The 12,675-nt window shown below is 37.4% G+C and overlaps 1 protein-coding gene across 1 annotated transcript in view; it reads right to left on the bottom strand.

Moving 5' to 3' along the window:
• Window positions 1–12,675, bottom strand: part of UTRN (utrophin) — a 341,981-nt gene that overhangs the window by 249,362 nt on the left and 79,944 nt on the right. The window contains exons 8-17 of the mRNA XM_058801643.1: window positions 12,151–12,266; window positions 10,980–11,143; window positions 10,176–10,376; window positions 9,000–9,181; window positions 8,146–8,296; window positions 6,617–6,736; window positions 5,817–5,918; window positions 2,866–2,973; window positions 2,519–2,698; window positions 1,072–1,238 (exon numbers count right to left, since the gene is read on the bottom strand). Of these exons, the coding sequence (XP_058657626.1) occupies window positions 1,072–1,238; window positions 2,519–2,698; window positions 2,866–2,973; window positions 5,817–5,918; window positions 6,617–6,736; window positions 8,146–8,296; window positions 9,000–9,181; window positions 10,176–10,376; window positions 10,980–11,143; window positions 12,151–12,266 (1,491 nt within the window). The remainder of the gene's footprint in view (window positions 1–1,071; window positions 1,239–2,518; window positions 2,699–2,865; window positions 2,974–5,816; window positions 5,919–6,616; window positions 6,737–8,145; window positions 8,297–8,999; window positions 9,182–10,175; window positions 10,377–10,979; window positions 11,144–12,150; window positions 12,267–12,675) is intronic.

Below are 12,675 nucleotides of genomic sequence, written 5' to 3' on the forward strand. Positions count from 1 at the left end.
AAAAAGCAAAATTTTGAGGACATAGCATTTAATTTCCTAATTTATATTTAAACAATTCCTTTAGTTTTAAGTATGCTATTTAATAACAAGAATTCAACACAAGTTATGAAACACTGTTTGGCTTAAGAGGAGGGAAGGTTCCAGGAAAACTTGATAGCAGCCTTCCAGTACCTAAAGGGGAGGCTACAAGAAAAATGGAGAGGGACTCAATGGGAAGGGTATTGATAAGACAAGGAGTAACTTCTAAAGTGAAAGACATTATATTTAGATCACGTATCAGAAAAAAATTATTCAGTATGAGCGTGGTAGGATACTGGAACAGGCTGCCCAGAGAAGCTGTGGATGCTCCATCCCTGGAAGCCTACCCGACCAGACTAGATAAGGCTCCAAACAGCCTACATTAGTGGAAGGTGTCCCTGTCCTTCCAGGGAGGTTGAAATGACATAATCTTTGAGGCCCCTTCCAGCCCAAATGATTCCATGAGTCTATATATGCAAATGAGGACCAGCCACTCCAGAAATACTTGTCAAAGAAGACATCAGCATAATATTATTCTTATAACTAAATACAAGAGATGGAAAATGTTTCTGGGCATCTTTTTTTGTGCAGTTTCTCCCATTTTTCCCATATGTTTTAGGAAAATTAGAAATAAATAATAAATCAATCAAAATGCTTGACACGTTCACACCACCTCTTGAGCAAAGATGAGAAGGTGTTTTGCATAAAGTAAATATAAATCTGTCTTTTCAGCAAAGGAGCTGAGGTACAAAGGACTGAAGACTTGCTTTTATGAGAAACAAAACATCCCTGTTTTCTTTTGAAATTAATGGAAGCTACAGGTTTTCTGCTGCTCCAAAAACAAGGCTGTATATAACATTCCATTCCCATTCAAAAAATCACAGAATTGTGAGGGTTGGAAGGGATGACTGGAGATAATCTAGTCAAGCCCCCAAGCCCAACCTCACAACTGCAATTTAAGTATTGCTCACTTGCATAAAAGAAGGATCAAAAGTCAAGACAGTCTCTGTAGTATCCAATGAGCAAGGGAAAATTGCAGTGACATGTACTTACTTTTTCTTTGCTTCACTGTCCCCTGGAATTTGCCTTTTCTTTGGGAGTGGTGGTGGGGGCAATTCCTGTCTGGACTGTTTAACCACTGTCTGTTCCTTCAATGGTGTTTCCGCAGCAGTCTTCTGTGAAACCTGTGACATTCCTATGCTTCCTACAGCTTGAGTTACCTATACAAAATAATTTAGGGTAAGGATTATGTGTCATTTTACACAAGCTGAGTTGTTTTTTCTTATTTCCTTTTATTCAGTCACAAAAGCCTGTTCATTCACTCCCACAAATGACCACATTGAGCTGTCATGAAGCACTTTTATCATATTTACGCTCCAGAGAAAAAGATCATTATTCTCATTTTACAGATGGGAACCAAGCATCAAAATTCTCAGCTCAACTAGAATTGTGCCAGTCCAAGTGAACTAAAATTAACAAAAGGAGCATTATATGTATTTTCTTTCACCATTTCTTCACAGAAAGAACAAAGGTACTTGGAGTTTATTACTAGCAATTCTACATTTTGTACTCTTACTCTATAAAACAAAGCCTAGATCTCATGAAGAGCTGATACACAGTGAATTTGACCTAAAAGCTCACTCAAGTCAATAGAAACCTCCCATGCTCTTTATCAGGTTATAAGGTAAGTCCCTGGAGACTCAACCTGTAAGTTCCAGGTATGTGCTTGGTATTTAAGGAGAGTGAAAGGACAGAGACAGGAATTGGCATTCTCTAGTGCTTTGACTAAAACACAAGAACAAATTAAAGCCACATGGCTGCAATGAGCCCCTACCCAGACTGCACAACTCATTCACTATACATTAAATGGATCATGAATTGGTGCCATGGTTTTTACCATAACAACATATTACTATCACCAGAAAAAGCACATATGAGTTATAAAGCTGTCAAATAAAACCCTCACAGAATCCAGTAGGAGTTCTGTCTAAATAAAAACATTACCAAGCACTCAAAACACTAAAATAAACATTGAACGATCTAGCTTGGCTATCATCATTACATGTCAAACAAACAACTACTCTATTTTCAACAGATGAGAAATCATACGCACAGAGCATAAATACTTGTATGACTCCCATTTATTTTTCTATTCTGGGGTTTAGGTTTTGCCTTTGTTTTCTTTTAGTATCAGATTTAAATCCAGTCCCAGCACTCTTACAATGTTTAAAGGCATTTACATAGACTGATAATACATGGCAAGCCTGCTTTACTCATCAGAAAAATGAAGCTTAATCTGTGTGAGAAAGGAGTAATAGTACTGGTCAGTACTAGTATTGGGCTTTTGGAGACCAAAAATGCAGGCACCTTTGTCAGTCCCATGTGAAAAAGCATTCACCTACCTCTCTAGCCTGATGCCTGGACAATTTTGGTGACACAGTGAAGTTTGCATGCATGCAGTCATACAAAAAGCTAAAAAGTAATAAAGCCTTGTAAATACCTGGTTAGAGTAATCCTCTAGCTTCTGAACCAAACTGTCCCACCTCTGAGTTAGCTCTTCTTGATCCTGATCAATTTTACTGGATGCTTTGCCATTCCCAAGGATTTGAGCCACATCCTGACCTAGTTCATTCAGCTGGTCTAGTGTTTGTCGTTTCATACCCAAGTCCTCTTTTAAAATCTGTAGTTAAAAGAAAAGATTAAAATAGAACATCAAGAATTCTACTTCCCCTAAGCTTTAATTCCATGGCTAAAAGGCAAAGGGGTTTGAAAGGGTGGTGACAGGGTGAAAGATGTACTACCTGAGCTATGAGATTTGTTGGGATAGAGCAAGATATCAATACTCACAGCTAGTTTTCGAACATTCACACTCAGGTCTGTTTGATCTTTAAAGTTGCTCGTCTGGACCTTACTCAAAGCCTCTTCTTTCTCTGTTAGCCAAGCTTTCAATAAGCACTGCAGATCATAAGAAAAACAACAGAAGAAAATACCAAGATTGTCAAACAGCTATGGACAATTTCTTCTTCAAAATCTTTGCATTCAAAGCACAGTTCTGCAGTCTTTATACGCTGGAATGTCAATTAACTTTAACAAAAATAATACAGAAAAGAGTACAAAACTATCAGATTAGGGAAACAATACTTCCAGCAAAACAATTTCAACAAAATCATTTCTCAATATATCAGAGCCCATCTCCCTGCAAGTTATTTATATAGGAAACAGATATCCACCATAAAGCTAACATAGGATTTATAAGTCATAATAGAATATATCAAAATGGCATGCATGTGCTCTTTTGTTTTCTACCCTTCTTCCTCTGTGACTCACATGCTGTTACAAGCATTTTCTCACAGAAGTGACACCACTGGTAATTCACATTTCTTTTAGTCCAGACAGTTGATCAAAGACTCAGATACCAATCAGTGACCTCCCTGTTTATGGTACCTGCTTTCAATTGCAAAACAACTTCAGCAAATCCTATTTCATTGACTACTGGAAGCTAGAGTAGTCTGCTCTAAATAGTTCTAACTCAGGGACCTTTCATTTTTTCCTTTTTTTTCCTACAAGACTTGTCCTGGGTCTCACTTTTCTTCAGTCACACTGCACTCCTGTAGTAACACGAGCAATAACTGGCATCGAGTACCAGGAAGGATTTTATGTACTCTATATTATGTTCCCACATAATGCTGCTACTGGACAGCAATCTCCACGGAGTAGAACACCCATCTCTCTATAAACTTCAGCTGCCCAGGCATTGGTGCAATGCTGTTCCTCTCTGTTTAAAAATAAATCACAAAGCAAGACAGACCTTTTTGTTCTTTAAACAACACGTTTTACAATAGCCACCAGGTTCCCCATCCTAGCTATATATTTTTGGCATTGTCCCAGAACTTACTATAGAAACTTTGGGCCACAGGGCTAAGGCAGTTTACATTTCCAACATAAACCAATATGCAAAATCTACAGACAGAAAATATGATGGTGGTTGAAATGCCATAAGGCTGTGAGAAAAAAAAATTATAACATCACACAGTCTCTGGAAAAATCATGCTGGCATCCCAGCCAACATATTTTATGCATAAGAGGAGCTCAAAAACCCTTCATGCGTTCAGCTAATTTCTGCTAAATCAGCAGTCAAAGATAACTCTCCCTAGAAAACTGAAACATAATTACCACAGTGCTAAGAAGTCTCTGGCACTGATTGAGGAATTTGTTTCCTGAGCGGTAAGGATTGTGTTGACTTGAAAATGTGGTGTACAAGAGCTTTCTAGGCAGCCACAAAAAGGTTGATGCATCACTGTTGCTCATCTCTCTGTGTGGTTGGACAAAATAGAAAATGCTTGTAACAAAGCATTTTAGTTACTTTTGTGTTATAAAAGTGTTTGTATTCAATTTTAAGTAGTTTCAGACTGTAATTTTTCTAAGTCACTTGATCATTATTGTGGGTTTGTAATTCAAACCCACTAGTAATAAATGAATTATTCAGGTAAATAATGAGTACAAAAAGGTTCATCTAAACCAGCTAAAACAAACTTCTATTTCTTCTTTATTTGTTATCTGACATTCTACACTAAGCACACTGATTGCTTCACACAAATTGAAATAAGCAGAGCTCAAATGTTCAACTCCAACAGAACATGTCACTTCTAACAGTTTTGTAATAGTCAAAGAGTGTTTCCCAAACAAATGTAAGGGTGGAAAAGGATGTTGACATGATGACAGAGTCATCAAAACTAAGAGCACTTGAAGTCCGTAACTCAAACATATACAGCAAGGATTTTGGGGGAATCCTTTCTCAATTCCGAGTTACCATGCCCAAGAGTTCCCAGAAAACATTAGCATACAATTTTCTGGATACACATACACAGATAACAAAACATTAGTTTAAAGAAACATATATAAACAGATACTCAGCATGGGATAAACCAGAATCTTAACCTTGGGTCCATATTAAAAACAAGGTCACATGAGCTACAAATTCAGTGTATCAATATACTAGAAACAGATATGGGAGAGGTAAGGGAGAAACACACAAGGAGCCCCAAAGAATGCAGACAAAACATCCTTGTCAAAGAAACCAGGCTGCAGCTGATACCAGTAGTTATACCAGCACTGCTCGGCTTCTTTCAAATGTCTAAACAATCTGAGTACTGCCTTATTTAAACAATAGCTTACAGTGATACATATCATGTTCAAGAAAAACACAATTTCAGTAAAACCTTCAAAGAAAAAACCAAAATATTTTCAGCTGAGAAATGAAACAAGCTCTAGTTCTAGACATACAAACAACACATGTAGCTGTGTTACCATATTTTTTATACTATGAGTTACTTGCGTTTGAGCAGTATTTTTATTGTAAAATACATTATATCAAAGCAAGAAAACACTTTAGTATTGTGTATATGTGTTCATGCTGGAACTACATATACATTAATTAGGAAGATTTCTGTAATTACAAAACTACCCGATAGGAAAATGACCATGAATTTTCTAAGTATCACTGACATTCACACTACGTCACCATTTTACAAGGTATCTTGGAAATTACTTTACAAGAAGCTATAAACTTCTATTCTTAACCTATGGAAAAATACTTGTCTTGCACTTCAGAGCTACTCCTGTCCTCAAAGAACACAGGGAACCCAAACAATAACAAATTCTAGGCTTTCAAGGTTTATTTTCCATTAAAAAAAAAAAAAAATCAATCCTTGTCAGAGCTTTGATTCTTTGGGCTTTTTCAGTTTTTTCTCTTCCACACAAATCAACCAGTCACTCTGAAAAGCTGAACAGCTACTCACCTGTTCTTCCAGCAGCTCCTGCCATAAAAGCTGAATTTCTTGCAGCTTGACCCGCCGATCCTCAGTCCAACGACAAACTGCTGTCCACCGCTCACCAAGCCTCTACAAAAGCACAAAACACTCAGAAATTACTAAAAACCTCACAAAGAAACTCCAAAAACAGATATTCAAAAGTGTGATTTCTGCTTCACAGTAACTTCTTTCTACATTATATCTACTTCCCTGTCCATTATTGATATTGCTGTATTGCACAGAGCTGGAGAGTAACACTTTCAAAAACATTTACATATGGCCTAAACTCTGATTTTGCTCAAGTCTTTGAGCATAAAAAGGAATGAACCAAGTAGCACTAATTTTGTTTGAAAAAACTCTGTCTCACATACAGACACTTCATATTATATCCCCTAGATAAATTGTGTTCATGTTTTCCAAGAATTTCTGCTATGAGATTTTAACTTTCTTAGGAAAACAACTTACATGAAATAAGAGTTGTACTATGAATCTTCCCATTTAATGAAACTGCTGAAAGGATATACTACCAAATTACCCAAGTCATTGGGAAAGCAGACAGCTTGACTAATCAGTAATAGAGCTTGAAAGTCACCAATACGCTTTTGCAGGTTTTGGCTTGAGCTGATTTAATAATTCTTTAAGTTATTATTCCTTTCCTGAAGGAAATGTTATTTTAAATTACTTTTTATGAGAAATTGTCTTTAAACAAAAATGTTGATTAACAATTACATGCAAATTTTTCAAGTGCCTAATAATAGAGTTTTAAAAAGAGGGCTCTAAGATTTTACCTGCAATTGTTCCTCCAGAATAGCTGTTGCACTTTCCCCACTGCTTTCATCAACAATGACCACCATGTGTGTTAGGGAATTGACCTTCACCTGTTCTGCCTCTAGGTCACTCTGCAGGCCCTACAAGAACAAATCAGAGGTTACCAACTTTGAATGCATTTGCTCATTTGCTATTTTGGCCACAGTGATTATCACAGCTGCTGTGGCAAAAGAACTTTGGTATTTCAGATTCAACAGCTAAGCATAGATTTTACCACTGGCAATCACTGCGCAGTCTAAAAACTGTAAGCAAAAGGCTGCTAGAAATGAACTCAAACCCATTCTGTTAAAATACTGTAAAAGATGGAGTGCTTTCAGTTGGATGCCCATACTTGACTAGGAGAATCACATGACAATTGCACTGACTTTCCAAATGTTTGATATTATACATAGCAGATCTTACGTGTTTCTACACAGGGCTGCTATTGTTAATAAGGAAGCAACATAGGGCATGCCAAACAGAAATCAATAAAACCACTAATTTTTCAAGAGTTGACACTATAATTTCAAAAGTATCAACAGTGCAATAACTGACCATGATGCTCCTAATAGTTGAAAACTGCAGAAAACAGGCAGCTCAGATCAGTTTAAAGCAATCTGTAGATTTAAATATTCATACAACTTCTAAAAGAACAGATTCAATGGCTAAAGCCTACTACAAAATATCTCTGCAAGATCAACACACCTTTACAGTACTGTAAATGTCACTTATTATACCTAAGCTACTCTATGAAATACATGCCTCAAACTCTCCAGACTTTGAAAACAAAGGACAGGAAATGACACAGACTAAAAATACTCCAGTGTTCTTGTTCTGTGAGGTATGTCCCATGCTGGGGAGAAGGTCAAACCTCAGCACTGAGCATGAAAACTAAAGCTGCCCACAACAAAGGTGGACATCAAAAGGACATCTCTCTCCTTCACAAAAACATTTGCAGGGTAGAAAGGCTGGATTTGCACTCAAAAACTCAATTGAGAGAAAAAACACTTCCAAAATACTGCACACATAAGAAAGCAGTGTCTAAGCACTCCCTTAGGATGTGATCCCTGCAAAAGCAGGGACTGGAATTGGTGACTTGGAAGGCCCTGATGATTTTGACTCCCACATTAAAATAATGTGCAAGACTCAAGCAGGCTTTAGTAATGCCTGCCAGTAATTAAGGGCAAGTCTGCCCACAGTACCTTTCGTACTGTTCCTCACATCAACAGTTTACCAGGAGAGGCCCTATTCTCTCCACAAAGCAAGGGTAACAATTTTGCCTAAAAAAATTCCTGCATGAAGCAAATATAATAGCTCCTACCAGACAGCAGTGCTCAGGTGTTAAGTTAAAGCTTCTAATTCCTTTCTACATTATCACCATCATTTTCCAAGCACCAAATACAGCCATTTATGACTCTTGACAATCAAGTTTCTCAGTCAAGGAATCCACCAACGTACACATCTTCCAAATACTTCTCCTATACATATTACATAACAGCAAAAGGTTTACCTTATGTTCTTCCAGCTGTTTTTGAAGTGACTCCAAATCTTCCGCTAGGAGCTGAGATTCCATTTTCTGAATGCGCTCCTCGGTGACCGTCAGCCAGTCAGACAGCTGCTGCAGCTGCTGCTTCTGGAGCTCCATCAGCATGTCGTGCAGGCTGCAGGGGGAAGCAGAGTTACTTCAGACACAGCTTTCCCCAGGAAAGCAACTAAATTCTAGCTCATATAGGAAAGAAGCCAGGCCATACATAAAGCTGCTACCTATGACCAAATAAAATTTCCACCATTTAGCTAAGGAACACAGATAAGTATTCTTGTTTCTTAATAAAAAAATGTTCATTAATTATGCAATTTATATCAGAGATTGTTTTGTCCAGTGGGGATTTTCTGCTAATTAAGCCACTGTTGAAAGTCACAACAAAATACAGTTTCTCCATTGATGTGCAGCTCTTACCTTGATAACCCATACGTAGGGAAAAATTCTTCTAAAAGCTTTTTAATTATGTAAATACCCATAGATATCCACATCCACTATATGCTTTATTGACAAACTTAAATTTGTTTTTCATATTGTTTCAGTAGTTCATGCAACCACTGCATTTAAATACCATATATTTAGTCTGGCACATCTACATAACAATTCATGGAATACTTTACATAATGACCAAAGGAAAAACCCAGTTAGTTAATACACATTTCTTTTGTTTCATTTCAAAGTATGAAGGAGGATTTTGTGCACAAACTGAAATGTTAATTCTAAAAAAAATCTTACAAAGGGATGCAAACCAAGTTCTCCAAAACACAGCAAGCACCAGAGGTCAGTCCTGGACCCCTAGAAGAAGCTGTGTGCCATGAACTCACCGGGACTGCCTGTCCATGCTCTCCACCCTGAGTTCCTCCCAGCGGGAGTTCAGCAGCAGCATTTGCTCCTGGATCTCAAACTCTTCTTCAGGTGATAGATTTCCCTGGGCCACCAGTTGGTTTCCAGCCTGTAGAACATTGCCCACACTGCTCTGGTGTGCAGTCAGTTCCATCATAAAACCCTGGAAATGGTACAAGCAAACATCCCTGTGAGGTCCTATAAGAGTTTATGACTTGGTAAATATCCTAAAAAACTATAATGTTTGAATCAGTGCTCTAGAAGGAGCTGACACTATCAAATGCATGACCATGGCAGACCTGTTCGTTTCCTTGACACAAGATTTTCCATGCACTACAAAAATTCTGGATCCAGTAAAATAGAGGAAAAAAAACTGACCACCTCAATGAAAGCTCTCTTGGGGAGAAGAGAGCCTTCAAGCAAAAACACCAAAAATATGAAACAGGAATTTACCTATGGCCAACAGAACATAAAACAACATCTGAAAGGTATTGTAGGAAAGCAATTACAACCCTATGAGTTAGCAACATATATTTACTGTAAATCCAGAACACCTCTTCCTTTGCTTCATGACTTTAAACCTGTAGCACAAGGAAAAAAAATCCTCCTATTGATCAGCATTCAAACTCTATATTCAATTTTATACAGTAAGCTGGCATGGGAGAAAACTAAAATGTCTAACATGTCAATAACCTTCTAGCAACATCATGATGTTTTTTCAGATTTAGAACAAAGTCAAACCAAAATTTGTAAAAAAGAATAATTTGGAAGCATCAACACACATTTCTGAAACAAACTATCCTAACCATCCCAGGAGGACCATTGAATAAATTGACATAATTGTCAATTTCAGCATTCCCCTTATTTAACAGCAAGTGGCATAAGGCTGACCAGGTTTTTTTTTTAATTGGCAGCAGGGAAGTACAACTCAATCTGAGATCAGGCTGCCTTTTTATTATGCACACCTGTAAACCAGTCACCAAAGGCTGATTTTAAAAAATTACATTAGGGTTTCAAAGCATGCTTCAATCATGATTCTTCTAAAAAGAAGAATTTCACCTTGAATAAAGGTTAGGAAATGGAAGCTCTGCAGCTTATTTACACACACAAAAAAAAGAAGCCAAACCACAACAGAAGAATTTATAAGAGGAGCTTACTTCATGGGTGGAAAATTGTTCTTTGACTTCCTCAACATCACCAGATATTTCCTCCTGCTCCCGAAACGCATCCTCGGCTGACAGCAACCATGTAAGAACTTCTTCCAGAGCCACTTGGTAGCTATCCAAGTCCATATCCACCTCTGTCACTGTGCTGGGAGTCTCTGCTCTAGAACTGTCCTGGTCTTCAAGTGCCACAGTCTAGGCAGCCAAGAGGAAAGATGTCTTAGAAGTGCACAGAACATGCCCTCCCAAATGGTATTAAAAACAGAACAACTAAGATCTCTTCCAAGCTTTCATAAAATGTTAAAAAATTTTGGATAAATTTTAATGAGAAATGCCAAAGTCACTATATTAAAATGCAAGTTCATTAGTAAAGAACTTGAATAGAACATACAACTTTAATCTTGCTCTGTCAACAGTGAATCTCAAAACCAACCAAAACCTCATCACTACCACGAACCACCACAAGTTCCATGGAAAATTGAGTTAAAGACTGTGGACCACCCTCTTCAGCTGATCAAGACATATGAAACAGAGAAGCAAAAAAAAAACAAAAACAAAAGGTAGCACAACACAAATGGAACTTTATATCTCAATACACAAGATTTTGTACGTGTTTCAGAAAAGAAAAAGGAAAGCAGAAAGACTGAAGTTAATGACAAACAAGCTGCTATGATTTTTTGTATTTTCCCAGTTGTGTTGCCCAGGAGAGAAGGCATAATCCAGAGAAACTGACAAACATGAAGATCAGCTAAAATTACAACTCCAAAAAAGAAAGGCTGGCTTTGACAACAAACACACCTGCTGCACACTGAATTCTCCATCCTCACACTCCTGCTTGTATCTCCTTGGAAGGGTTTCCACCTCCCGAATGTCTTCCATTGTAACTTGCTTAGGAAGGACCTCAAACAAAGAAGTTAAATACATAATAATGGACTTTTTGTCTGGAAGCTGTACAGCAACATCTGCATCAAAAAGATAAAACACGGGGAAAAATAAATGAGGACAATTTTTTTAATCATTACATAGAACACAGGTAACAATTCACATATTGTCCTGTCAAACAGCCTTTCATAAACTTTTAACTTAGAGACCAGTCTGGACACACATTGCAAGTACCGTGAAGAAGGAAAAAAAAAAGAAAAAAGAATTTTTCTACATTTGGAAGTGAATTCACATTAAAAGTCTTGATCTTTTTGAAGTAAGAACCTAGACATGAAGTTGCTAAGCAATAAAATCCATTTGGGGAAAATTGTTCTGAAGCATCTCCCAGGTAGAAATGTATAAAGGACAGTATCCTACATAAACATTTCCACTTAGGCTCTATCCCCCTTTTCCATTGCCAGTCAGGTAATTTTCTCATTTTCCACACTGGAAAGAGTTTTTCTGAGCCAGGTTCACTTCTCTTGGGTTATGAACAGTACCCATTCAGTGAATTTTTTTGTTTTTCATAAGAAGGTGGTGCTCATCTCTCAGAATGAACCTTTGGAGGCTCACTTCAAAGCAGAGCAACAGGTCAGTCTTTTTAACAGGAGCCATAAAGGTTACCTGGTAAGCACTCCTAGGCAGCTACTGCTACTCAGTGTGTGTGTTAAGAACAATAAATTCTGAACTCTTAAACTGCCCCATTCTACAGAATGCACTACTGCACCTGAAAAGCACACACCCTTGCAGCACAGCCCCTTACCTAAAAGGAAACAAAGTCAGCATACCAACTTCACCTTCCTTACACAGTCCCTGGATGCAAAGTCAACCCAAACCTTAATATTCAAAACATCAAAGCCTACATATGTACATCTGTACCCTTACCCTAACAAATGGCATTTGCTTAAATCCAAATTTTAAAGTTTGAAATTAAATAGCACTGCACAAAGTTGATAGAATTGTTGTTCATACTTAGTATCAATAGAAGAAATTTCTTTTAAGAGAGCTCAAAAAAAGTTTCTTGTCAAGTAAAATAACTGTATCCCACCTTCAGGATCCAACAGTTTCTCTATTCCTAAGTGGTTCTTGGCTATGTTGAAAGCATTTTCTAGTCTCTCAACCGGAGACATCTTTGTAACTTTATCCCAGCTGAACAGCTCAGGTCTAAAAGAAAAAGCAAAACAAGAATGAAAGCAAATAAGAAAATTCCATACCATGCAGAATATCAAGGTAGGCATATGATAGTAGCTACCCAAACAATATATTCATACATATATATACCAAATACCAACTTCAGTGCATATACACAAATGCAAAACAAAAAGCTCGATTCTCACTTATTAGTAACAATCTGATGATCACAAATTAATTGACTGCATGCTCACAGCAACATCCACCTACCATTCCATGTCCTAAACAAAGTCATGGACTGAAATGGGAGATAAAATACCACTAGCAAGAACACAAGCTTTGTTTAAAATTTATCCCAGAATAGTTTTCCTCAACTGTTTCTTTTACAGCATTACTATTACTACACATTTTCTGCATCAAGCACTGCTGGGTAATCAAGAGT

This window comes from Ammospiza caudacuta, chromosome 3, assembly GCF_027887145.1.
Source record: "Ammospiza caudacuta isolate bAmmCau1 chromosome 3, bAmmCau1.pri, whole genome shotgun sequence".
Lineage (NCBI taxonomy): Eukaryota > Metazoa > Chordata > Aves > Passeriformes > Passerellidae > Ammospiza > Ammospiza caudacuta.